The following is a 27,445-nucleotide window of genomic DNA, read 5'->3' on the forward strand; positions in this document are numbered from 1 at the left end:
AATTTTAGTTCTAGGAGATCGTTTAAACATTATTCGTCTTCTATTTAAAGAGTCCCTTCCTAACAAATTCCTCTCACATATACCACACTATCGATAATTGCTCAGTTTTACTGTTTGATTGTTCACTCCTCTATGAACGGTTTTGCCACTTTTTCTAAAATTATTTCATTATTTTTAAGTGTTATCTTCTCATTTGGCTAAAAAACTTTCTTTAGACTGCTGCTTTTTTCATAGACACATGCTCTTAATTTGGCAAGATGTTATTCTCTAACAGATCTGTGAAAATAGGAAGTGGATTTTTTAAAGGTTATTTTCTATTTCCTGCATGAACTCTGTTTCAGTGAAGGCCACTTTCTAAAAAGCTGCGCTATCCAATGGCTATTCAAACTTAAATAAAATTAGAAACCCAGTTCCTGAGTTGCACTGGCTATATTTCATACATATGCCCTTTACAATGGCTAGACGACAGCCATGCTGATCAAGTGCCCGATTCCATATGTGGCACCAAGTGTCTCCCACGGTGTGTGGTATGGATAGAAGGCACGTCCACCACTGTGGAAAGGTCTAGTGGATGGTACTGTTCTCGATGCTCAATTGGTTCCTCTCTTTTGAGCTGCTGATTTTCGATGTAATCTAACTTATTCCTAGATATTTATGTTTATAAATATAGTTCTAGATTGCTCAGTTTTGGTGTCTGGTGTGGGTTCCATCAGGAATTGTGTAAAACAGGATTTGGCAAATGATGGCAGGCTGAATTCAGCCAGCTGCCTGTTTATGTAAATAAAGTTTTACTAGGAAACAGCCACACTCCTCCGTTTAATGCTAAGGCTGCTTTGGTGCTGTTAGGGCCGATTAAGTAGCTAGGACAAAGTCTGTATGGCCTACAGAGCCTAAAAATATTCACTACTTGGCTCTTTATAGAAGAAATGTACCAGCCTCTTGTCTAAAACATTATTTGATTTTTCTGGGCAGTCCTCCCCATGACTGCAGTGGTTGGTAGGTGACATGGTTTGGCTGTGTCTCCACCCACATCTCATGTTGAACTGCAGCTCCCATAATTCCCACGTGTTTGTGGTAGGGAAACTGCAGTGGTCCGTAGGTGATACGGTTTGGCTGTGTCCCCACCCAAATCTCATGTTGAACTGTAGCTCCCATAATTCCCATGTGTTGTGGTAGGGAAACTGCAGTGGTCGGTAGGTGATATGGTTTGGCTGTGTCCCCACCCAAATCTCATGTTGAACTGTAGCTCCCATAATTCCCATGTGTTGTGGTAGGGAAACTGCAGTGGTCGGTAGGTGATATGGTTTGACTGTGTCCCTACCCAAATCTAATCTTGAACTGTAGCTCCCATAATTCCCATGTATTGTGGGAGGGACCCAGTGGGAGATAACTGAATCACGGGGGTGGTTTCCTCCATACTGTTCTCGTGGTAGTGAAGAAGTCTCTTGAGATCTGATGGTTTTATAAGGGGTTTCCCCTTTCACTCGGCTCTCATTCTCTCTTGCCTGCCACCATATAAGATGTGACTTTCGCCTTCTGCTATGATTGTGAGGCCTCCCCAGACACGTGGAACTGTAAGTCCATTAAACCTCTTTTTCTTTATAAATTCCCCAGTCTGGAGTATGTCCTTATCAGCAGCGTGAGAATGGACTAATACGGTAGGTCAGAAGTGGTGCCCCCGGCAACTCCCCAGAAATGGGAACACATTGGTGAGCATGCAAGCTTCTTTCTCATCCTCTGCAAACAGCAGAGGGCTGGCATGAAGGGGTCCCTGGGATGCAATGAGCAGGAATGGCTCAGAAATCAGGCCTCTCCCAAGATATGCTGACCAGGACATATGATCTCCACACACCTCCCTCTCCTTGTATCACTTCTACAGGCATGGGTGCCCTGTTGAATTCTGAGTCATTTTTTTTCCCTTTTACGTTTGTTTTAGGTTGCATCAATGGGAAGTTGGAAAGAGAGGAATTCAAACATGTTTTTAGGCTGCCCTTATGGTCCTCCCCTACATATTTTAATAGATGGAATTTGCTTATTAGCCTAATGTCAAGTTTATTTTGGTATATATTCTCTTAGTCCGTAACAAGTTTAAGGTCCTGAAAGGATTCTGGAATTTTTAGATTTATTATAAGGGCAATCAATTACCAGCTTTAGGAATATTTCGCTGCCCTCGTGAGAGCCTCACGCCATATATGCCCTTTACAATGGCTAGATGATAGCTATGCCGATCAAGGTCACTCAGATAATTCAAAATCTATCCACGGGCTTCCTGTTCTAGCTATTTTTAGGCCTTGACTATATTCTGACTAGTAACTAGTACTTAAAACAGTGAAATCAATCAACCTAAATGCAAGAAGGAAGCAGATGACGTACTGTAGGGTCCTCAATGAGTTCTGAGGAGTTGGTACAAAGAGGGAAGGCTTTGCTGAGACCGGGGTCACTGGTATTCAGGCCCTACTCCCGGTGCCCAATTCACCGAATGAAAATGTGGCCCCAAGGAAAGAAGATACTCCAACGATGTTCTGCACAAAGCCAACTTCGAAGGCTTCGCGGGGAGGAAAATGACACAACCTTCGGAAATGGACTGTAAAGATCACAGCAACTGGAACGCACCGGCCTCTGCAGGCTTACCCTGTCCCTGCTTTTTACCTGTATGTCATCCATGGGCTGGCCGCATTCTTCATTTTCTGCACTACCACGGTAGGACCCCAGCTCTGTATTCACCACCTCTCTGTTAGCCATCATCAGGACACTCATTGGTTCCCGTGGACGCACCTGTGAAGGTGCTGCCTCCTTTCCTACACTGGTCCCCTTCGGATTTCCAGTCACCTGTACTGTAGACACACCAATGTAAAGATCTTTGGAATTCCACTTTCCTACAGGCTGAGATCCAGAGGCTTGAAATGCTGCAGTCTCTGGAGTGGGAGGGGAGAGTTCCCGGCTGAAGTCCCTCACTCCTTCACTGGGGCTGAGTGTCTCGGGGACAGACTGCTTAGAACTAGGGCTTTGCTTCCTGATATTTGGCTCTTCCAGACTCAGTGCAGTGGGAAGCAGCTTCTCCTGCCTTGTCTGGAAGTACTCAGGGTTCAATTTATGCTTTTTGGGAGCCGGATAATCTTTGTGGCTCTCACTGCTGTAGTAATTAGAGGGTTCAGAACGAGGTCTTCTCAGCTCTGAAAAGTACAGTAGAAAGGATAGTCAGGACAGGAGATACAACTAGGAATCCTCAAGAATCAACACTTTCTCTATGCCTGAGAGACACAAAGTGCAAAGCCGGAACTCAAGACACGTCCCTAACATTTAAATATCCCCAGTAGCATACACCAGATTCAGATCTTCCTCCTCCAAAATTATGTATTTCTTGCATGAACATAGAACTTTTGCTACTTTCTTCTGTACTGGGGGAGGGGGCAGCACTAGGCATTCTTAAAGAAAAATCAGAAACATTAACAAAAAATCTGAAATGTATGTGACTATCCTATGGACTCTGCTGAGGGCAGCTGCATGAAAGCAAACGGGATCTCTGTCAAGCTCTGAGATGTCATGATTCTGAATTCTTACCTGGGTTGGTGCTTGCAATAACAGTGACTCCCTTGGGTATTTCTGGAGAGCTGATGGCTTCGCTGTGCCACTGGGCCATCCAGCTCTCTGTGCTGGGCTCTTCGCTTGCAGGACAGTGGATTCTGGGGTTCTGTCCCAGCTGAGCCTGCTCATCTCTCTGCAGGTGCTCCAGACACTCTGCTAATTTCACATGACCCCGTGACCTGGCAATTCCCAAAGGCAGCCTTCCTAGAGAGTCGGGAATCGAGATGGCCCGACGGTCCCACTTGTACAGCACGACGGCAGCTTCCAAGTGCCCTAGGGCACACGCCCACATCTAGAAGACAGGGAGACACAGCAAGCGTTGTCAATCAGAGGTCAAGACCAGACCTGACTTTTGCCATTGCTGCCAACTGACAAACTGGTCCTTGCTGGCAATCTCGGTGGGGCCATTGAAGATTCCCATCCCAAAGTATCTCCGAAACATGCCATGTGTCAGCAAGAGACAACGGTGGGAACCAGGCAAATCCTAGGCCAGACTGGAAGAACAGCAAGGGGGGGCTACAGGAATCCATTCCTTACCAGAGGAGTACAGGAGAAGTGGTCCACATTCAAGGGGTCAACTTCCAGTTCCAGGTCAATGCTATCTGCATGCTTTGTACTATAAGGGAGAGCACCAGAAATTACCACACTATTCATCACCGTTAAAAGGAAACACCAGAATATTATAAAACCCCACCAAGATGAAACCCAACTGGGTATATAACATCCCCATGGTGAAGAAACAGAGAGTCCCAGGGCAGTGTGGACGCTCCATTTGGCTAGGGGTCCAAAGAAAATAACAAGTCCAACATTTAATTCTTATCTCTCTGGGTATTTCTTGGGAAGAAGTTTATAAAACTCCCTTGGAAACTGTCCAAGGACAAAGCCCTTTGCTCGCCGGCTATAAAGTGGTCTGAACGGGTAGATTTCTTCCACGGGTGGCAGTGCTCAGGAAGAATGTGAGCGAGGACGTGCGAGGCTGACCCCCAGCCAGCTGCACCACAGCCTTACCGCCATTTGATGAGGGTCTGGATTAGGGTGGCATAGCCCTGGGCAGCGGCCAGGTGGAGTAGGGTCATTCCACGGAAAGTCTTTGAGTGGATCAAGTGCTTGGACTTCGCCCAGCAGGCTCGGCTCATCATCTTCTCGCATACCACGACCACACGGCTCTCAAAGCAGCTCCCCAAGGCCCCGGTCCCAGAAGCACACTGTCACAAAAAAGCGCACGTTATGACCTCAGGACTAAAGGCCCTCGACCCCATCAGCGCTTCGATGTAGGGGAAACAAATGCTTTACGATCAGAAACTCACAACGGAAAACATAAAACACTGAAAATAAAGAAACACTGGCTGGGCCTGCTGGCTCATGCCTGAAATCCTAGCACTTTGGGAGGCCGAGGTGGGAGGATTGCTCGGGAGTTTGAGACCAACCTGGGAAACATGGTGAGACCCTGTCTCTACAAAAAGTACAAAATTTAGGCTGGGCACAGTGGCTCATGCCTGAAATCCCAGCACTTTGGGAGGCTGAGGCGGGCAGATCTCTTGTGGTCAGGAGTTCGAGACCAGCCTGGCCAACCCTAACCCTAACTCCATCTCTACTAAAAATACAAAAATTAGCCAGGCGTGGTGGTGGGTGCCTGTAATCCCAGCTACTCGGGAGGCTGAGGTGGGAAGATCACCTGAGCCTGGAGAGGTTGAGGCTACAGTGAGCTGTGATCGCGCCACTGCATTCCAGCCTGGGTGACAGAGCAAGACCTTGTCTCAAAAAACAACAACAACAAAAAAAACCCAAACCGCCAAGAACCATCCATGAAATTGAGACTAGAATGTGCTTAGCTTCAGCTCAGTAGCACTTCTCTGAAGTCCACAGCTCTACAGACACGAGTCTATCTATTAGGGCTGACACTCTGATTAGGAACTTCATGCTGATTCGTCTTGGGGAAAGTGTACACAGCCTTAAACAAAAAAAAAAGTGGTTCTAGCCTTCCTGTAGGCAGTAAACTGTTGTGAGACAGTGGAGCAGAGTAGCTTTCCTAATGTTTCCACTGGCGGGTATAGCGGCTCTTTCACTCTCTTTCTTCTTCTTTTTTCTTTTTTTTTTTTTTTTTTGAGACAGAGTCTCGCTCTGTCACCCAGGCTGGAGTGCAGTGGCACGATCTTGGCTCTGCTTCCTAGGTTCAAGCGATTTCTAGCTAATTTTTGTATTTTTAGCGGAGATAGGGTTTCACCATGTTGGCCAGGCTGGTCTCGAACACCCGATCTCAAGTGATCTGCCTGCCTCAGCCTCCCAAGTGCTAGGTTCCTGGCATGAGCCACCACGCCCAGCCTCTTGCTTCTTCTGAAGGAGAATTAGATCACTTAGATGCGGACTGTTTTTTCCTTAAAGAAATGACTAAAAGTATCCAATAATCCAGTCCTTTATGTAAAGTAAAAAGAATACTGAGAAAAGCATTTAGAGATCCTGAAATTTAAGTGTTATTAATAACAATAAGGGCTATAGGAAAGAGAAGTTTACTAATTTTAACCACATGGGTTACTTCCTATGAACCAGTTGTAATGGAAGAAAAATAAAATCAAAGTTAGTAACTTCAACAGCTTATGTGAGTCTCTGTGATAGCAGTTTTATGTTTAACACTCCCCCAAATAAATGGCACCTCTAGGCTAATTTGTATCTCTGGTGTTACTTAAAAAGTACTTTTTTTTCTGGCAATAAACTCCATAAACTTTACTTACTACAGAAATACTATGGCTCCTTGCTGATTTTTATTTTTAAATGTGGAAAAAATGCCTCCCAAAATAAAAAAGGCAGATGATGGGATTGTTATCTCAGCCTCATCAAAGCTGTAAAAACACCTACAGGAGCAGAGTTAGGTGATCCCAACATGCCGCAAACTGACCTTGACTCAAAAGGCCAAGGCACAGCCATTCTACACACACAAGACACATTCATGAGCACATGGAAATGGCCAGAGTGAACGAAAAGGGAATTTTTTTTTTTTTTTTGTATTAAACAAAAACAGCCATGTCTCTATCCCGCATGGCAAACACGGACATTTACTGAAGGCAACTTAAACTGATGAAAGGATATTCAGTAGTGGTTAATATGGGATGAGATTCTAGGCCAGTTGCATAGTGTTTGAGCCAGCTGCATAGTGGCTGAGCTTTAAAATGACATTACATACCATTCCTTTTATGCCACTTTTGCTGGTGAAAGGAAAAGTATTTTAAGGAGATCTCTTATGTGAGCCATGAGGTAAATTAAACAATGATTACTTCTTTTATAAAACTTAGTACTATCGGCCGGGCACGGTGGCTCATGTCTGTAATCCCAGCACTTTGGAAGGCCGAGGCAGGTGGATCACCTGAGGTCGGGAGTTCGAGACCAGCCTGACCAAGGTGGGGAAACCCCGTCTCTACTAAAAATACAAAATTAGCCAGGCGTGGTGGCCCATGCCTGTAATCCCAGCTACTTGGGAGGCTGAGGCTGGAGAATCGCTTGAACCTCGGAGGCGGAGGCTGCAGTGAGCCAAGATTGTGTCACTGCACTGCACCTGGGCGACAGAGCAAGACTTCGTGTCAAAAAGAAAAAAAAGAAGCCTATCTTAGCCTTAATAATATTCTACTGTGTGCCAAGTTGTTTCTTTCCTGCTGATTTCTGAAGACAGGGGAGCAATATGAAAACGTGGGGAGGAAGGAGGCTAGCCTTTTGGGTGTGGCATATGATGTTCTTTTAACCTATTATTTAAAATATGACTAAACTTGATATTTATGAGGTTCATAAAACCAAAAATATTCACCTAAAAACTTAACTGTGTAAAGGAAATCATCATTTGTCTTGAAGAGAAAGAGGGGGCATTATTTGAGGTTTTTTTTGCAACGGCTGAGTAGTGGAGATAAGAAATACCATCAGTTCCTTTAAATTTATCTCTAGGGTCCCCTGAGAAATAATTTCTCCCTGGGAGACTTCCCAAAAATGAACTTCCTAAATGAAATGTATATAAAGCCTTCAAGACCAATGGGACTCTGAAACAATGTTTGGTAATTTACTCGTACTTGGCAATATCATACATTCTTTATGGAACTTACAGAAAGTTTGTGAAAGAGGCTGTAATGTATAATGTCATTCTACACTGAATCATTACATAAACACTTTCTCTGGGCTCTTTTCATACTGACCTTGAGTTTATAAAAGGCTTATGAATTACTGAATTCAATTATGTTTTATACCTATACTTAAGATAGGGATAAAATACAGAATAGAAAGTAGGAAGATTCTAAATTAATTCTGAACCCTAGCAGATCTAAGTCACCATCTGGCCTTTTTTTTTTTTTTTCTTCTCTTTGAGACAGGGTCTTATTCTGTTGACCAGGTCAGAGTGCAGTGGAGTGATCATGGCTCACTGCAGCCTCAACCTCCCGGGCTCAAATGATCCTCCCACTTCAGCCTCCTGAGTAGCTGGGACCACAGGGATGTCCCACCACGCCTGGCTAATTAAAAAAAAATTTTTTTTTCTATAGAGACAGGGTCTCAGTATGTTGCTCAGGCTGGTCTTGAACTCCTGGGCTCAAGCAATCCTCCCGTCTTGGCCTCCTACAGCGCTGGGATTATAGGCGTGAGCCACCATGCCCAGCCAGCCTCTATTTTTCAATTGGTTGTCCTTAATTCCCACTGCCCTGTAATTTAGTAGTGAATTCTGAGATTAATAGAGATAACTTAAGGATTAGGGGGGTAAACAACTGAGAAGCTCCACATTCCAAGGCTTCTTCCATACTGCACAGATTATAATGCTTAAAAGCACAGGTACCGTAAAGTACTCCCTCAGGCCTTCTGCCTGAATACAGGGACAGCATCAGCAGCAGAGAAGAGGCCTGTGATCCATCCACTGCCTCGCCAATCCATAAACATGAAGCGAAATGGGAGCTGAGCATCAGCACCGCCTCGTACCTGTGCCTGGCTCCCTCCATTCCCGCTCCCGCTGCCGCCTCCGCTGCTGCCGCCTCCGCTCGCCTGTTTGTGCTGCTGGGACCCCGTCATCTCGGCCATCCTCCTCTCCATCTGCTCCAGTCGTTCCAGGATGGACATCCTGAACTGGTTATCTAGGGCAGAGCAGGAGGAAGAGTGAGGTTGTGTTCTGGAAGAAAAGCAGTCAACACGTGGCCTCGCCAGCCTTGCGGGACCAGCATCCAAATGCCGTCCGTAACTTCACCAAACCAGAGAGGTCTCCGCCAGCCAGAGTTCCCCAGCACGATCGTGAATCTGTCACCACCTCACACAGGATGGTGGCACCTTCAGCAGCCCGAAGTTCTCGGATAAAAGACCAGAAATTCTCTTTTTGTCAAAGATCAAAAAGAGGTTCAGGTTCCTGCCCCCCAGTTTCTTTGTCAAATTCCCCAACGGAAACCCTGACATGAGATCTGGTAGAGAGCCCTCTAGGGCAAGTAAAATAAATAAATACAATTTAAATTAAACTAGTAGAAGAAAGCAATCACAGCAAGAAAGGAAGGTATGTTAGACCAAAAAAAAAAAAAAAAGGTAGTATATCTTTTACCAAAACACTGAGTTTTTACAAAAAAAAAATTGTTTTAAATTTTATTTCCTGAGCCAAGCTCTAGCTTTTATAATTTATTTCAGGAATAGCATCATTCAGTGCCTGAGACTATTACACCCTTTTTTGAGACAGTCTCACGTTGTCGCCCAGACTGGAGTGCATTGGTGTGATCTAGGCTTATTTGCAACTTCCACTTCCCAGGCTCAAGCCATCCTCCCATCTCAGCCTCCCGAGCAGATGGAACCATAGGTGTGCACCACCATGCCCAGTTAATTTTTGTTTTTGTTTTTGTTTTGTAGAGATGGAGTTTCACCATGTTGCCCAGGTTGGTCTCAAACTCCTGGGCTCAAGGAATCAAAAGTGCTGGGATTACAGGTGTGAACCACCGTACTCAGCCACATTTCTTTCTTTTCTTTTTTTTTTTTTGAGACAGAGTGTCATGGTGTCGCCCAGGCTGGAGTGCAATGGCGCAATCTCAGCTCACTGCAACCTCTGCCTCCCGGGTTAAAGTGATTCTCCTGCCTCAGCCTCCCAAGTAGCTGGGACTACAGATGCCTGCCACCACACCTCACTAATTTTTGTATTTTTAGTAGAGGCGGGGTTTCACTACGTTGGCCAGGCTGGTCTTGAACTCCTGACCTCGTGATCTGCCCACCTCGGCCTCCCAAACTGCTGGGATTACAGGCATGAACCACTGCGCCCAGCCCCACATTTCTTTTAACCCATGTCTCATCAGAGACAAACATAAATAGGTACTTCACTTCTACATCAGAGAAACAACAGGAATTACTGTTGGAGCTAGGATTGAAACTCAAAGAGAAAACACGTTGTGATTCTGTACCACTTTACTAAGATTAGAACACGTCTCTCCACATTCCTGCATTTACACACACATGTGCATGCACACACAAGCATACACATGTTAGAATTGGGTCACCTACCCATGTACATAAGAGGAGTTAAATCGATGTTAAAATCAATCATGCCCACGCTCGCTTCACATATGTATATCTATATACGCTTATGACATATATATCATATATATGTTAAATATATATATATATAGAGAGAGAGAGAGAGAGAGATTGAGACTTTGAGATGGAATCTCACTCTGTTGCCCAGGCTGGAGTGCAATGGCATGATCTTGGCTCACTGCAACCTCCGCCTCCTGAGTTTAAGCGATTATCTTGGCTCAGCCACCCAAGTAGCTGGGACTACAGGCACATGCCACCATGCCCAGCTAATCTTTTTTGTATTTTTAGTAGAGACGGGGTTTCACCATGTTGGCCAGGCTGGTCTTGAACTCCTGACCTCAAGTGATCTGCCCACCTCAGCCTCCCAAAGTGCTGGGATTACAGGCGTGAGACCCCGTGCCTGGCCACACTTCACAAATTTTAAGGAACACTGTGCCAGATATTCAATAGCGAAGAGGGGAGGTCTCTCCCTACTCTAGCACAGGCAGACCTTGGTAAGTGAAGAAGGCAGGATAACGTAATAAGGAGGGATGGGATGGGGACAGAGTTTAGACAAGTCAGGAAAGGTGACACTTCGAGATTGCTCAGAATGATGAGAAAGAGCCAAACATGTCCAGAACTGAGGCCTGGTAATAGCACATGCGAAGGCCCTGAGGCAGGGCTTTCAGGGAGCAGAAGACCGTGTGGCTGGAGCACAGAGGGAGGGAGAGCAGGAGACGCAGGAGACGATAGAGCTGTAGGTGTGCAGGAGTCAGACAGTGAATGGCTGTGCAGAGCCCTGGCTCTGCCATATAAAATCTGTGTAGCTTTGAACTTAGAACAAAACCTTTCATGCCTCCGTTTCCTCAACCCTTAAATGGGGACAGTAGTTACACCTACCTCAGAGGGCTGTTAATCTATGTAAGTGCTCAGAACATGATAAATCCTAGGTTAGCATGCTTGCCATCACCATCATCTTTAGACAAATGAAGTCAATGTCTGTGGAAGCTGACTGAACAGCTGTGACCACATATTTCTCCTCCAACTGTTGAGAACATAACTATTTTCAAAATACAGTCATCTGAATCATGCAAAGGGATAATCTGGAGAAGAAATATTTTATCACCACTCCTTACCATCCTGACTATAAATTCCAAGACTAGCGAGCAAAGCGTACGACGGTTCCATGTGAGAGAAAACAACAGGCAGAGATAGCACTCACAGAATGCTTCCTGCACACCAGACACCACTGCGTCACTGTGCAGATATTAACTCATTTACTCTTCACAACCATCACGTGAGGTAGGTGTTGTTATTATCCTCATTTTCCAGATGAGAAAACTGAGGCACATGGAGATAACCCATCTATCTGGCCCCAGGGCTGGGAGTATAACCAGATACGCCAAGAAGAAGGAAGGGTGATGGGAAGAAAAGATGCATAGGCATGAGGCAGTCTTACCAGAAGGAGACAATATTCTCACTCTCTAGAAAGCTTAGCTCTACTCAAAAGACAGTCAATACCCAGTCAGCAGTTCAGTCCTCACTTCAGATCAAACTGATTTTACTTTACTAAAACACAAAAGCAAGAGGAAGGTTGCTTTTTAAGAATCTTGATATTATTTTCTGGCCAGGCAAGGTGGCTCACGCCTGTAATCCCACCACTTTGAGAGGCTGAGACAGATCACTTGAGGTCAGGAGTTCAAGACCAGCCTGGCCAACATGGTGAAACCCAGTCTCTACTAAAAATACAAAAAAGCTAGTCGGGTGTGGTGGTGTATGCCTGTAGTCCCAGCTACTCAGGAGGCTGATACAGGAAAATCGCTTGAACTCAGGAGGTGGAGGTTACAGTGAGCCGAGATGGCACCACTGCACTCCAGCCTGGGTGACACAGTGAGACTCTGTCTCAAAAAAAAAGAAAAAAAAAGATTCCTCATATTAATTTCTAATAAACTACTTCCAGGAACAACAATGCAAGAAAGATACTTCCTCTTTTAAAGCGAAAAATAACGTCTTCCTTCCAATTGCACAACTATGGATGGACAGACACAGGCAAACTTGGAGGATCCTGCCACTAAGTGTCTCACTCAGTGGCAACTCCCCGCAGGGAGGTAACTCTGAATACACACTGTGTGGGGTAACCTGCACACGGCCGTTCTCATCCTGTGACCACCAGCAGAAAACACAAGATGACTACAGAGGTTGCGCTGGTGTCTTTACTCCAGATGCCATGCCTCTCCGTTAGAAATCTGAAATCTTGCAGATCACAGGTCTCTTCCATGTGAAGCCTAAGAAGTTGACTCTTCAGTTAGAGTTCAGTTCCAAGCAGCATGGCAGTTGCCCTTTGCGGGATATTATAAACTCCTCTGCTTATTCCTAATGCTGCTAAGCCAGACAACCATTGATCTCGGAACCTACTTGGAGATCGTTATGCATCCCATTGAAATGACTTGACTGAGTTTTAAACCTCCATAGCCACAGATCTGTGATTTCTTCTGCAAGTCTACAAATCTTGCATCTGGCTAACGAGTTTTCAGCATCCATTTCACTTGTTCCAGAGCACTCTGGAACCAATCTGCAACTGAGTGCCCAAGATCAACATCCGGTGGCAGACAAAGGGGCAGAAAAGCACCAAAGGTGCTCTCTGAGCTGTGGTCAGCCTGGAGCGAGCCTGCCTGCTGCCCGTGGAGGTGGCTTTGTGCTGCAGTGTGCTGCAGTGCGGTCCCCGCATCAGCTGTCCCCTGCCCATCCCCCTGCCAAGCACAGACACTGCAGAAACAGACCTTCCCTGACATCACCGAGTCAGGCCCTGCCCACGGCATCGCCCAGTCAACCCCTCCAACAGTCACAGTGACTCTGTGTGTGCCACAGAGGTGACCAGCTTTTGTTCCCCAGCTGCATTCCCTGTTGCTATGCCATGAGTGCATGATATTAAGCTGCTCTGAGAAGCACTTCATGAAAATACTCAGAAGCAATTATGTGCCTCTTAACAAAATCATATCATGCATAACGGCATCTCTGAGCCTCTCAATTCCAAAGGGGAAGCGAGTGATAATTAAAATAAAAAACCAATCTCAAATGCAAATGACTGAGCTGGCACCCAGGGAGTGCGGTCTGTTGCACTGTGCTACACAAGTTCAGAGACACTTTCTCCTCACATGTCCTTTCCTCTGCACGGGGCCAGGGCCCAGCTCTTGAGGTTGTAAGGCTTAGATGGATAAAATGATGGTCTTTACATCTCCACACTAGCAAGCCAAAAGCAACGCTTTTACGCTTGTTTTGGTTTTACAGCTTTATTAGGATAATTAAAACACTGTGAAATATTTGGCAAATTGAGAGCTGTGCATTGCTTTAACTGTATGCTGTGTGTGATTACGGGATACAGGGAATACAATTACTTAGAAGCAAAGAAGAATTTCTGATTACATTAGAGAAAATAAGTACATTTGAAAGATTCACTTATTCATGCACAAATATTCACTGGAGCACCTACTATGTATGCACCAGGCAGTAGGGAGTACTTAGAACAGCAGTGAAAATATCCTTGCCCTCTTTTGTTGACCAACAGATAATTTCTGCAGCCCGAACAAACCTGGAGTTTTAAATTAATACAAAGCAGAGGCTGGGCGCGGTGGCTCACGCCTGTAATCCCAGCACTTTGGGAGACCGAGGCAGGTGGATCACAAGATCAGGAGATCCAGACCATCCTGGCTAACATGGTGAAACCCCATCTCTACTAAAAATACAAAAAATTAGCCGGGTGTGGTGGCGGGCGCCTGTAGTTCCAGCTACTCAGGAGGCTGAGGCAGGAGAATGGCGTGAACCCAGGAGGCGGAGCTTGCAGTGAGCCGAGATCGCGCCACTGCACTCCACCCTAGGCGACAGAGCGAGACTCTGTCTCAAAAAAAAAAAAAAAAAAAAAATTTAATACAAGGCAGAGAAAGGGGAGTAGGAATAATGCGTAGATTTAGGGGGCTGATGAGTTTGGTCCTAGTTCTTACCCATGATGCTTCAAACAAAGACAACAGGGTCAGCTTTGAGGGCTTCCAAGTGGATGTCCTTAGGACAGTCCAAGTGGAGCAGCTGAACTACTCCATCGGGAGAAAATTCTGCACAGAAGGAAAGTTACAAGTGCAAGTTTCCATGGGCACATGAGGCTCAGAGGTGGCTCAAGGCCACAGGAGGCTCCAGAGGTCCCCGCAAAGAAAGCCAGCTGCTCTAGCTCCGCTTCCTGCCTGGCAGTTCTGAGATTTTTAGTTCTTATCCTGAAATATTAGGCTATATCCGTCGCACCGGAAGAACAAGTTCCTGCTTCATCACAGAACAGACACTCTATATTTGCTGCAGCGAGTGAACTCTGGGCAAGGGTACGGAAAAGAGGTGCACAGAGGCCTGTTTCTAGTAACACAGGCTGGCCTCCTGTTGAAGACATGAGGATGACAGACGCATAACCCAGAGACAGACACCACCATCCTAAGCATTTTACCCAAGAAAATAAAAATTTACATAACATTTCTACACATACATGCTTCAGTAAAAAACAGTATAAAGAGCCACCTACTTAGAGCCTTCTAGGTATCAATACAAACCTCACAAAAGTTAGTTGCAATGATACCCTACCTTCAAGTGGGAACAATGACCAAACTTTTGTGGCCACATAGGAGGCTATAAATAAATACATATAGTTTGTATCCTGCGGGGTGTATAGGTGAATGTTAGATCCAGAACTACACTGAGCTATCAGCCATGTCCTCCCCAGCGAAACTATAAACTTTCTGAGGGCATGGAAGAGCAGGGCAGAGTAGGAAAAGGCAAAAGCAAAAAAAATCCTTTGACAGACAAGGAAGTATCAAATGATACAAAATAAAGTGTCAACTGGGCTGAGGTTCCCCAACTCTTAACCCCCCTGGGTAAGTCCCATAACTCCTGGATCTAAAGACTCAGGCAAAGTGAGCTCTGAATGATGTCTTACTTCTGGTGCAGAACCTCTGAGTGTGAGTCTCAGCTTCCCTTCCAGTGGCAGACTCTCCGTGCGTGACCCACCTGCCTGTTCCCTGCTAGAGGCCGTGTGCTATCAGTCTGTGTGCGTGACCCACCCGCCTGTTCCTGGCTGGAAGCTGTGAGTCTGTGTGTGACCCACCCGCCTGTTCCTGGCTAGAGGCTGTGTGCTGTGAGTCTGTGTGTGACCCACCCGCCTGTTCCTGGCTGGGGGCTGTGTGCTGCCCTAGATGGGGGCTTCTGCTCATCCCAGTGACCATTCCTCTAGACCAGAGGTTCTCAAACTTTAAGAGGGCTTCTTAAGACAGACTGCTGGGCCCTATTCCCAGAGTTTTGGTCCAGTGGGTCTGAGTGAGACCCAGAGGCTGCATTGCTAACAAGGTCCCAGGCAGTTCTGATGCTTCTGGTCTAGGGCCACATTTCAAGAACCGCTACCCTAAGACCCTGGCCTGTTTCCACAGTGAAAGAATGACTCCTCTCTCCTCCACCCAAGTGCCTGTTAAGAATGATCCCAGAACCACTTGCTCAAACAGAAGCAGAGATTCCTACCCAGCATGGGTACGTGAGGCATCACCTCATGTGAACCATGCCAGAGCCATCCGCAGTAGCTCTGTTGACAATAACTGGGTGCACATTTTCTTCTCAAGCACCCCAACTCAGACCAGGCAATACTTGAAAACGATTTAAAACCCAGCCACCTGCACTGCTGTCTGCAACGGATCAAGTACTCCTCTACCATTCCCATTGCATCTGACCTCTTTATTACTTTGTCCTTTACTCAGCTGACAACATGGGCTGTCTTTCCAGGTGTCTGTCTCCGCCTCTCGTGTTTCTCTAAAGCAGTCTATTTTCCTGAATGGTTCCAGGGAATGAGGAAGGATACATTCACCTTCATGCAGTAGTTCCTTCCCGCTACCTTCCAGACATGCATGCGCATGTAAATCCCCAGAAAAAAACTCAATCATTCTGACGGCTTTCGCAGCAACCGTCCGGCTCATGATTCATTCAAAGCTTCTCTTCATGAACCTCTTCTCCCTGTGCTCCTTTTTTGTGGAAGCAGCAGTTTCAGCCCGGGCAGCTCTGAGACAGTGCAAAGAACACTGGAGTAGAAATAAGATTTTATTATTATTATACTTTAAGTTTTAGGGTACATGTGCACAATGTGCAGGTTAGTTACATATGTATACATGTGCCATGCTGGTGCGCTGCACCCACTACCTCATCATCTAGCATTAGGTATATCTCCCAATGCTATCCCTCCCCCCTCCCCCCTCCCCACCACAGTCCCCGGAGTATGATATTCCCCTTCCTGTGTCCATGTAAAAATAAAAAATAAAAGGACAATTAATAAAAAAACAAAACAAAAAAAAAAAGAAGCAAATTTCAAACTAGTTCACTATTATGGTACCAGAAAGGCATAAATCACCAGGGACAGATTTTCTGATAGTTTAACCAACATTTTATACCAGTGACTCATGCTTAATGCAGGGAAGCTGGACTATATGACAACTGCAAGATCTTGTTAGTCCTTGACAACAGTTCTGTTCATCCTGTAGCTGAAGTTTTCATCAAAAATGTTTATTGCTGTGCACTTTTTCCCATATAGGACTTCATTAATTCAAACATGTGACAAGGGTATCCTTAGATAAATAAAGAGCAAATATTAAAAAAACACTTTTTTGAACAGCCTGTTAAGAGCATGAACAGAGGCATGGGTGTGAATGTTTTCAAAAGAAGTTTAGCATGAAAGATGCTATTGCCAGTGCTTGGAACACATGACTAAAGACACAGTTGTGCATGCCTGGCACAACCTCTGGCCTGTGACAATGTTCAGAGATGGATGATGAACAAGGTGGTGCCTTTCAAGGATTCCACATGTCAAGTGAGAAAAAAAATGATATCTGACCTTCATAGCCTGTCTGTAAGATGGAAGAAGTATACATTAAATAGTTTTTAATATTGATAATGAGGCTCCAGGTCTTCATTTACTGACTGACAGTGAAGGAGGAGAAATGATTCTGAATAAAGGGGATCGTGATAATAGTGATGATGAAGATGATGTTAACACTGCAGATAAAGTGCCTATAGATGACATAGTGAAAATGCGTGTGTGACTTTTTGAAGGACTGGAGCAGCATATATGATATGGTTTGGTTGTGTCCCCGCCCAAATCTCACCTTGAATTGTAATAATCCCCACGTGTCAAGGGTGGGGCCAGGTAAGGATAATTGAATCATGGGACGGTTTTCTCCATACTATTCTTGTGGTAGTGAATAAGTCTCATGAGATCTGATGGTTTTATAAGTGGGAGTTCCCCTCCACAAACTCTCTTGCCTGCCACCATATTAAGATGTGACTTTGCTCCTCATTTTCCTTCCGCCATGATTGTGAGGCCTCCCCAGCCATGTGGAATTGTGAGTTCCTTAAACCTTTTTCCTTTATAAATTACCCAGTCTCTAGTATGTCTTTATTAGCAGCATGAGAATAGACTAATACAATATATTATAACATAACAAGAAATCATGTCAATTTATAAAATCAAAGAGACACTTCTAAGATAAAGACCATTGTTAATGAGGCAGATGACTGTGGGAAACATTTTAAAAAGCTGTCCAGCAGAATGCCTCCTCATCCCTACAGGACTTCTTGGCACTTCTTGGTCCCTCAACTGTTTCTGGTGTTTATTTTTATCTAAAAAATAAAATACAATGTAAACTTTTAATCAAAAAAAAAAAAAAAAAAAAAAAGAAATAAGAGCCCCAGGTTTAATCCTGTCACTGTGTGACTTTGGAAAAATGATTCCCACTTTGCACCTCAATTTTCTCATCTATAAAATGGGGATATTTATACACATATCCCTTCTTGTTTGTGAGGATGAAATAAACTAATACATGCAATCTTTTTTTTTTTTTTTTTTTTGAGAGTCTTGCTCTGTTGCCCAGGCTGGAGTGCAGTAGTGCGATCTCGGCTCACTGCAACCTCCGCCTCCTGGGTTCGTGCCATTCTCCTGCCTCAGCCTCCCGAGTAGCTGGGACTACAGGCATGAGCTACCACACCCGGCTAATTTTTTGTATTTTTAGTAGAGATGGAGTTTCACCATGTTAGCCAGGATGGTCTCGATCTCCTGACTTCGTGATCTGCCCACCTCGGCCTCCCAAAGTGCTAGGATTACAGGCGTGAGCCACCGCGCCCGGCCCATACATGCAATCTTTTGAAGGAATATGGCTCTCTTATGCCTGAGCTAGTAGACTGGGGCCTTCTGCCCAGCCCCATCTATGGGAGCATGGTTAAAAAATTAAACATTTTTTCGAGTAATTTTAGATTTACAGATAAGTTGCAAAGATCGTAGAGTTCCCATATGCCCCTCACTCAGTTTCCTCTAACATGGTATCTTATGTAACCATGGCACATTTGTCAAAACTAAGAAACTAGTATTGGTATATTAGAGCTATTAACTAAATTAAAGACTTGACACCGATTTTAGCACTTTTTCCATGAATGTCCTTTTTCTGTTCCAGGATCTAACCCAGGATCCCGCATTGTGTTTAGTTTTGAAGTCTCCTTAGTGTCCTTGGATCTGTGACAGTTTCTCCATATTCCTTTACTTTTCAAGATTTTAACAGTTTTAGGCTGGGCGCAGTGGCTCACACCTGTAATCCCAGCACTTTGGGAGGCTGAGGCCGGTGGATTACCTGAGGTCAGGAATTTGAGACTAGCCTGGCCAACATGGTGAAACCCATCTCTACTAAAAATACAAAAATTAGCCGGGCGTGGTGGTGGGCACCTGTAATCCCAGCTACTTGGGAGATTGAGGCAGGAGAGTTACTTGAACCCAGGAGGCAGAGGTTGCAGTAAGCTGAGATCACACCACTGAACTCCAGCCTGCCAGTCTGGGTGACAGAGTGAAACTCCATCTCCAAAAAAAAATTTAACAGTTTTGAAGAATACTGGTCAGGTATTTTGGAGACATCCCTCAATTTAGGTTTGCCTGGTATTTTCTAATCCTTAGACTGGGTTCTGGGTTTTTAGGAAGAGTATCAGAGGTGAGGCACCCTGCTCATCACATACAATCAGAGGTATAATGATGTCCTGGTGAGGTCAGCCTCCATCATTTGGTTAAGGCAATGTTTGCTACATTTCTGTACTGTGAAGTTACAATTTTTCTCTTTCCGTTCTTTGGAACTAAGTCACTAAGTCCAGTCCCAACGACAAGAGGGTAACTAAGTTCCACCTCACAGACGGGGGAGTATCTACATATATTATTTGGAGTTCTCCTGTAAGGAAGATTTGTCCTTATTTATTTATGTATTTAGTCAATCACTTATTTATATCAGTATGGACTCCTGTACATTTATTCTAAACTTCGGGTCACAATCTGATACTGTTACTTATTTTGTTGCTCCAAGTGTTCCAGCTTTGGCCATCAGGAGCTCTTTCCGGCTGACCCTTGTGCCCCTCTGACGTGCCCTCATCCTTTTTTCTTCCTTTTAGCACTTCCTTCCTTTCTGGCATTACAAGATGCTCCAGATTCATCTCTCATTTCCCCTGTGCCAATCCTAGAACTGTCCATCTCTCTAAGGAGTGGAGCTTTGGTTTTTATTGGAGAACGGTATTTAGAAACGAACATCTGGGTGCTAAGCGTTCACTGCTATTGAGGTATCACTGCTTCTAGGCCTTCTCGATGGGAAAGCTAGGAAATATATGTATATATGTATATATCTACCTGTATACACACTAATGTAAACATGAATTCCTACTGATGTCTCTGTGTCTACTACAGCACTGCAGTGTTTATTAGAGCCTTCTGAGGGTATTTTTTTTTAGAGCTGCAGTCTTGCTATGTTGCCCAGACTGGTCCTGAACTCCTGGCCTCAAGCTATCCTCCTGCCTGCCTCAGCCTTCCAAAGTGCTGCAATTACAGGCATGAGCCACCATGCCCAGCTGGCATTTTAAAAATAGATCAAATGATGATGAAAGTAACTGTGTGTGTTACCTAGCTGTAATAAACCGATAAATGAAATGCTGAAAAGAAACCTTATTGATATATTAAACTAAAAAAAAAAAAACAGACCTTCAGGTTTAACTCCTGTATCTCAAAAGTATAAGCATAGGGTATAGTATAGTAGTATATTCATTTACCTTATTATACTTCAATTCTTAGTTTCCAACAATATTAGAAAGCATAAGTATAAATAGAAATAGACTCATAATCCCAGAATAGCTTTGAGTATTACAACGATCAAGAAGAAGATGAAAAAACTCTTCCAAACAATAACTGGCCCAAGGGTCAAGGAATGGTTAGTTGGGGCTTCAGATTCCCTTTTCTTTTGCTGGGTCGACCCCATCCTAGCCTCTCCATCACGGCTGTTCCATGAAGTGTCACACAGCACAGTCATGGGACATCTTTTCCTCTTTCTCTGACAGGGGTTCCTAACCTTCAAAGGGACTCACTTTAAAATGTCCCAAATTAATATTCACTTAAATGTTTAAAATTCCTTAGCAGTGTTTTAAAGACAGAGACAATTTCATGAAATCAGACACCCACAGTGTGTTCTAAGTTTAGAAGGGCTGGGATTTGCTGCTGTAAAAGTGGAGAATCCCGAGTGTCTGGGCGTCTGCTGTGAGTGAGAAAGTGTCTATGCCAGGAAACCAGCTCCTAGCCAGATTTCCCAGGCCCTCAGGCCCCAGCAGCACCTACTGCTTCCTCTGGATTTTACACAACTCACTTTCAATCTTCAAATCTAATCAGTTTTCCTGGTTGTACTGAGCAATACACCAGGGGATGGTTCCTGATATTTTACCAGATAATTTAGTTTAAAAAATTAAGTCCCTCCTCTGTCTGGGCGTGGTGGCTCACACTTGTAATCCCAACACTGTGAGAGGCTGAGGTGGGCGGATCACCTGAGGTCGGGAGTTCAAGACCAGCCTGGCCAACATGGCGAAACCCCATCTCTAATAAAAATACACTGCACTCCAGCCTGGGCGATGGAGTGAGACTCTGTCTCAAAAAAATAAATAAATAAAAATAAGGTAAAATAAATCCCTCCTCCTGAACATACAAAATAAAATGTAAACTCTTTGTTGTAACACAGAATGGACTGTTCTTTACCAACTATCCCAGGCTACGTTTCTAGGGTTCTCTCATAACTCAATGTTCTCCAAAATTCCTGGCTCACGACCAGGAATTTTACTTACTTCTGGGCCTCTGCCGAGGCCAACCTTTCTCCTCATCCACCTGGTGAACTTCTTAACTCTTCAGAGTGTGGCTCAGACATCACTCCAATATTATTAATAATAATAATAGCAGCTACTGGACATCTACAGTAAGCCAGACATTTTACATGGATTATGTCTAATCCTCAAAATGACTCTGAAATAAAGATTTTCCCCTTCATTTTCGGATGAGGAAGCTGATGCTAAGAAAATTTGTTACTTACCCAAGAGCATACCACTTGTAAGTATCAGGGCAGAGATTTGAACACAGACTGGACTCCAGACCAGTGTTCTTTCTGCTATGCCTGGTAAACCTTCCACATTTTGCCCTGGGTCCTAACAGTACTGAGCAAATGAAGGGATAGTTCTTTTCCTAGGTGTCATTCCTGCTAGAGGCTAGAATGTGAGCTTTTTGAAAGCAGAGACCTTGTCTTGTATCCCTAGCACCATTCAGAAAGTGAGTGCATGTGGAAAGGATTATTTTCTAATTTAAGCTCCTGGAAGCCTATTTATTGATGAGATCATCCAAACTCTGGGGCAAGAACCCTGAGCAGCCTCCGCTCCCCACGGTGCAGTCCAGGTGGCTCATATACCAGTGAGCAGCTTTATCACCTGTCCAGGGGCAAGAGAGGATGGTCAAAGTGATCCAAGGCCAGCAGAGCTGACTTGGAAAGCAAGTGTCTGCCCGGCTGGCTGCCATCTGCTTTAAGCTCAGGGAAGTAAACCACACAGCTACAGTGAAGACTCTGGAAGCAAGGCTGGGAATGAGGTGACTTCTTCACAGGCACACACTGGAACTTCCCAGCAGTGTCACTTTTCTATAGCCACTGAGTTTCTCATGAAAAATACCAACCCCTAACTTTGGCCTGGTGGCTCACGCCTGTAATCCCAGCACTTTAGGAGGCTGAGGCAGGCAGATCACTTGAGGTCAGGAGTTTGAGACCAGCCTGGCCAATGTGGTGAACCCCGTCTCTACTAAAAATACAAAATTTAGCCAGGCATGGGGGTAGGTGCCTGTAGTCCTAGCCACTCAGGAGGCTGAGGCAGGAGAATTGCTTGAACCTGGGAGAGGGAGGTTGCAATGAGCTGAGATTGCACCACTGCATTCCAGCCTGGGTGACAAAGTGAGACTCTGCCTCAAAAACAAAACAAAACAAACAAACAAAAAAAAACACCCAACCCCTAACTTTGAGATGTTCCCCCTTTTCAAGAGAAAAATGGACTATTTGGAATACAAATGACTGGCAGCCCCCCTCAATGAAAGGAGTGGCTTTCGTTAGTTACCAAGGTGTTTAACAAGTCAGCCAGGTTCAACTGTTGTATAAACATGAGGTTTCGATCGGGTTAAACAAAAGGAACACTTTCTAGAACAGCCCCAGAAAGCGTCCATGAATATGAATGCCCGCACATCAGCTAATGAATAATATCAGCAAACATGAGAACTTGTTATTACAACTGCTGAGCTGAGCCACCTCAGGTCTTGTTGCCAGAGGAGAAGAAAAAGTTTTGCCTTGGCAGGTAAGTGAATGAAGAAGCAATCGTCAAATACCATCTGCTATTTTAAAACACGTTATTTGTAGCTCAAGTGCACATGTGCTCTCCCACTGCCATCCATCTCTCATTCCACTTACAGCCCTTGGCTGCCCTGGCAGGGAGAGCTGAGGAGGCAAAGGAGGCATGCCTGCAACTATTTCTGTAGCGCACTGTGAGCGCTGCTTAGGAAGTCTCCTAAATTTTTTAGGAAGCTCAGAAGGACAGAGAAAATGAAGTCACTTAATTCCCTCCCAGAATAAATGGCGCCACGAGAGTATATTAAGCTGCTCCTCCCTGGCAAGCTGTTTAAGATGTCCAAGTGCAGAGGGAAGGGTAAGGGCCGGGTGGAGATAAGGCACAAGCTGTACCACTCTGATTTTCCAAAGCAATGGCTAAATTTAGCCGTAGAAAAAACCGCCATACTCCACTTTTTAAAAACTCTCTGACTCTGTATACCAAAACACTAGAAATGGCAATGAGCAATGCTGCTTAGGCCTTCTTCATTTGTCATAATTCTGCATCCATATTTCTTCTTCCTGATCTTTGTTTTACACCATCCCCATATTCAGTCTTGGACTTATTCAGAAAAATCATTCAGGATGCTGCCAAAACAACGGACCAACAGTGATTAGACAAAATGTTACAAGGGCAGCAAAGCAAACTGACAATCATCTCTCATTTGAAATCTTTCAATACTAGAGCTAGGGGTGTCTCAGGGTGAAAATCTCAAACCTATTCTCCAAGGAACATTCAGACAGCCACATCACAACACGGTCTCGGGCACCAACGGCACCTCCACCACGCAGGAGCCAACTCTGCTGTCAGTAAAGTAACAAATCCAACTAAAGACAAAGGTAGTAAAACTGCAGCTAATTGGCATTTGGAACTCCCATACAGATTCTGCACCCACCTTTAAAGAGTCTACAGAAGAGGAGAACATCTTAAAGTCGGCTAACTTTGCAGAAAGCAACAAGTTTGGAGCGCACTGCCTCAACAGTTTCAGTGCACAGTGAAAATCAGAAATATTATAAACAAGAATTGAGACATTCTAAAGTAAGACTAGTGAAATGAATGTAGAAGAACAGAGAAAGCGTATTACTCCTAAGACTAATGAGGTCTTTAAAAAAAAAAAAAAAGGGCTGACCAGGCTCATGCCTGTAATCCCAGCACTTTGGGAGGCCGAGGCAGGGGGATCACCTGAAGTCACGAGTTCAAGATCAGCCTGAGAAACATGGGGAAACCCGTCTCTACTAAAAACACAAAAATTAGCTGGGCATGGTAGCATGTGCCCGTATTCTCAGCTACTCGGGAGGCTGAGGCAGGAGAATCGCCTGAACCTGGCGGGGCAGAAGTTGCAGCGAGCTGAGATGGCACCACTGCACTCCAGCCTGGGTGACAGAGCGAGACCCTGTCTCAAAAAAAAAAAAAAAAAAAGGGGGCTGTAATGAGACCTGGAGATGAACAATGAATGATCTAACCTGGACATGAAGGCGTGATTTAAATGGGTTATATAAAGGAAAATGGAAAATGAAAATCCTAACACTTGAGAAGGGAATCTGCAAAGACAGAAACAACAAAGTGCGCAGGAATTGTCAGGAGGTATGGATACAATAATTAAGCACCAGCGGATTGTTCGGTGGCGCCCAGCATGATCAAAACACCACTTGAAATCCTTGGGGAAGAACTATGGAGAATCCGGCCTGAACGGACTCATTCCACAAATGTTTACGGAACGAACGCCCACTGTGTTTACGGAACGCCCACTGTGTTTACGGAACGCCCACTGTGTTTACGGAACGCCCACTGTGTTTACGGAATGCCCACTGCTGGCTAAGACTGCGCCAAGGCTCTAGGGAACTAAGGGTGAACAAGACAACTCAAGTTGTTAGCCACCGGGACTACAAAAACCCAACACGATATGAGCCTTTGTCACCAGAAACTCGGTCTCATATACATGAATGTAAAGAGAAATTGTGTTGGCTCAGTGAGGCCAGTGACTACGTTCATCCCAGTCACCGCGACATTCCTGAGGCCTAGCAGAAATTCCTGGTGCACAGTAGGCCCTCTGTAAATATTTATTGACGAAATGATTTAATTTCAACTATCGGAAATACACAATGTGAACTTCAAGAAGGACAAGGTACAGAATAACATGTAGAACAAATATTTGTTTCCATGAGTCATTTCTATGATGGGCTTTTTTTCAGCCAAGTTATTAAAAGCAGCTCCTTCATGGCCACCTTTTAGCTAATAAGAATATATCCATTTTTATTTTTTTATTTTTCTTTTTTAGACAGGGTCTCGCTTTGTTGCTCAGGCTGGAGTGCAGTGGTGCAAACATGACTCACCACAGCCTCTACCTCCTGCCTTAGCCTCCTAAGTAGCTGGGACCACAGGCATGCACCACCACGCCTGGCTAATTTTTTGTATTTTTGGTAGAGGTAGGGTTTCACTATGTTGCCCAGGCTAATCTCGAACTCCTGGGCTCAAGTGATCCTCTTGCCTCAGCCTCCCAAAGTGCTGAGATTACAGGTGTGAGCCACTACGCCTGGCCTCAAATTTTTTTTACATGGACATAAATTGTACGTATTTATTGCCTACAACCTGATGTTCTGAAGTACATGAACGTTGTGGAAAGATTAAATCTAGCTAATTAACAAATGTACTACATAGTAATGCACTATGTACAAATGTACTTCGGAGTACATTTGTTCACTAAATAATGACACAGCTATCATTTTTGTGGTGAGGGCATTTAACATCTACCCTCTTAGCAATGTTCGGGAATATATCATGATGAACTCGAGTCACCAGGCTGTACAATAACCTCTTGAACTGATTCCTCCTGTCTAACTGTAAATACACATTCTCTGACAAACATCTCCCCGACATCCCCATTCCCAGCCTCTGGTAATGACTATTCTATTGTCCACTGCCATGAGATCAACTTTTTAAGACTCTGCCTAGGAGTGAGATCATGTGGCATTTGTCTTTCTGTGCCTGGCTTACTTCACTTCACAGAATGCTGTCCATATTCAGCTCTGATGTTGGCAATGGCAGGATTTCATTCTGTTTTATGGCTGAATAGTACTCCACTGTAGACACAGACCACATTTTCCTTACACATTCATCCACAGATGGACACTCAGGGTGCTACCGTATCCTGGCTATTGTGAACAGTGTTGCAATAAACACCGGAGTGCAGATCTCTCTCTGACATCCTAATTTCATTTCCTTTGGCTACAGACGCAGTGGTGGGATTGCTGGATCCTCATTAGTTGTGCCAAGCTCATTCTCCATACATTTAGGACTGCTATTGGCAAGGCTTGGCTCTCAGAACTAACTGTAGGGGGACCATCTGCACAGACGGTCCTAACTGTCTTGCTAACTTGTGAGAGTTAAAGCCCAAGACGTTCCAAAAATATGTATTTTTCTGAATACTGGATTCTATATGAGAGACTTCTGTTCCAGAACTCACAAGTTTATTAATTATAATGTTTTTCATAGTGCTATAAAATCTCGAAAACATATAGGTAAATAAGTCCTTCCCAACTTAATAGAATGAAACGTACCTATTTTAAAATAAATAGCTGTATTCTGGATAAAATATCTGTCCAATATTTTATCTTTATTATTAGGGGCTAATAAAATAGGTCCTAACGGATAAAATGACTTAATATTAGCTGGGCACAGTGTCTCATGCCTGTAATCCCAGCACTTTGAGGCTGAGGCAGGAGGATCACTTGAACTCAGGAGTTGGAGACCAGCCTGGGCCACATAGTAAGACCCTATCTCAACAAAACATAAAAAAATTAGCTGGGCATGGTGGCATGAGCCTGTAGTCCCAGCTACTCTGGAGGCTGAGATGGGGGGATCACGTGAGCCCAGAAGGTGGAGGCCACAGTGAGCTTCAATCATACCGCTGCACTCCAGCCCGGGCAACAGAGTGAGACCCTGTTTCAAAAACAAAATAAAACAAAGCAAAACAATTTTATAATTCATCATAGACCCTTCTGATAAATAGATGATATTTTTAAAAAGTCAATATACCACATAAATATTTTATTCAGAAATAAACTATTTCCCCAAGGGAAGTACAGGGTTTTAGAAAATTTTTAGTCATTAAGCTTCTTCCGAGTAGTGTCAGGATGCTTGTGAGGATTCTTTCATGTCTCGGCTCCTTACGCCACATCAGAATACATCAAGGACTGCTCTCCCATGCCGGCACGGCACTCAGTTCCTCTGAGTATCCCTTGGCACCCTACCCCTAGACCAGAGTCATCCTCCGATTTTTGCAAATTTCAAATCAGTGAGGCCTGAACAAATGTATGAATTACTGAGGCCAGCATTAAAGCATCCCTTGGATTACGTAAAAAAGCGAAACACTTAAGGGTGCTTTCTGTGAAAGGGGGATGTGGCTGGCACAGTGGCTACACCTGTAATCCCAGCGCTTTGGGAGGCTGAGGTGGGAGGATCACTTGAGCCCAGGAGTTCAAGGCTGCAGTGAGCCATGACTGTGCCACTGCATTCCAGTCTGGCCCAGAGAGAGAGACCATGCCTCAAGAAAAAAAAAAAAAAAGTGTGTGGCTATGGGATGCAGCTTGACTTCATCCAGTTTCAG

At 44.6% G+C, this 27,445-nt stretch overlaps 1 protein-coding gene across 17 annotated transcripts in view; it reads right to left on the reverse strand.

The window, feature by feature from the left end:
• The window catches only part of CAMTA1 (calmodulin binding transcription activator 1), a 982,737-nt gene that overhangs the window by 28,520 nt on the left and 926,772 nt on the right, over positions 1 to 27,445 (reverse strand). For 9 of the 17 annotated variants that reach the window (XM_063595030.1, XM_034954453.3, XM_057300713.2 and 6 more), the window contains 5 exons: positions 8,527 to 8,678; positions 4,594 to 4,790; positions 4,123 to 4,201; positions 3,562 to 3,877; positions 2,650 to 3,173 (listed from right to left, as the gene is read on the reverse strand). In XM_063595030.1, coding sequence (XP_063451100.1) covers positions 2,650 to 3,173; positions 3,562 to 3,877; positions 4,123 to 4,201; positions 4,594 to 4,790; positions 8,527 to 8,678 — 1,268 coding nt within the window. The remainder of the gene's footprint in view (positions 1 to 2,649; positions 3,174 to 3,561; positions 3,878 to 4,122; positions 4,202 to 4,593; positions 4,791 to 8,526; positions 8,679 to 27,445) is intronic. The other 8 variants (XM_055104459.2, XM_034954481.3, XM_063595038.1 and 5 more) reach the window with 1 other exon arrangement.

The sequence above is a fragment of the Pan paniscus genome, chromosome 1 (genome assembly GCF_029289425.2).
Source record: "Pan paniscus chromosome 1, NHGRI_mPanPan1-v2.0_pri, whole genome shotgun sequence".
NCBI lineage: Eukaryota > Metazoa > Chordata > Mammalia > Primates > Hominidae > Pan > Pan paniscus.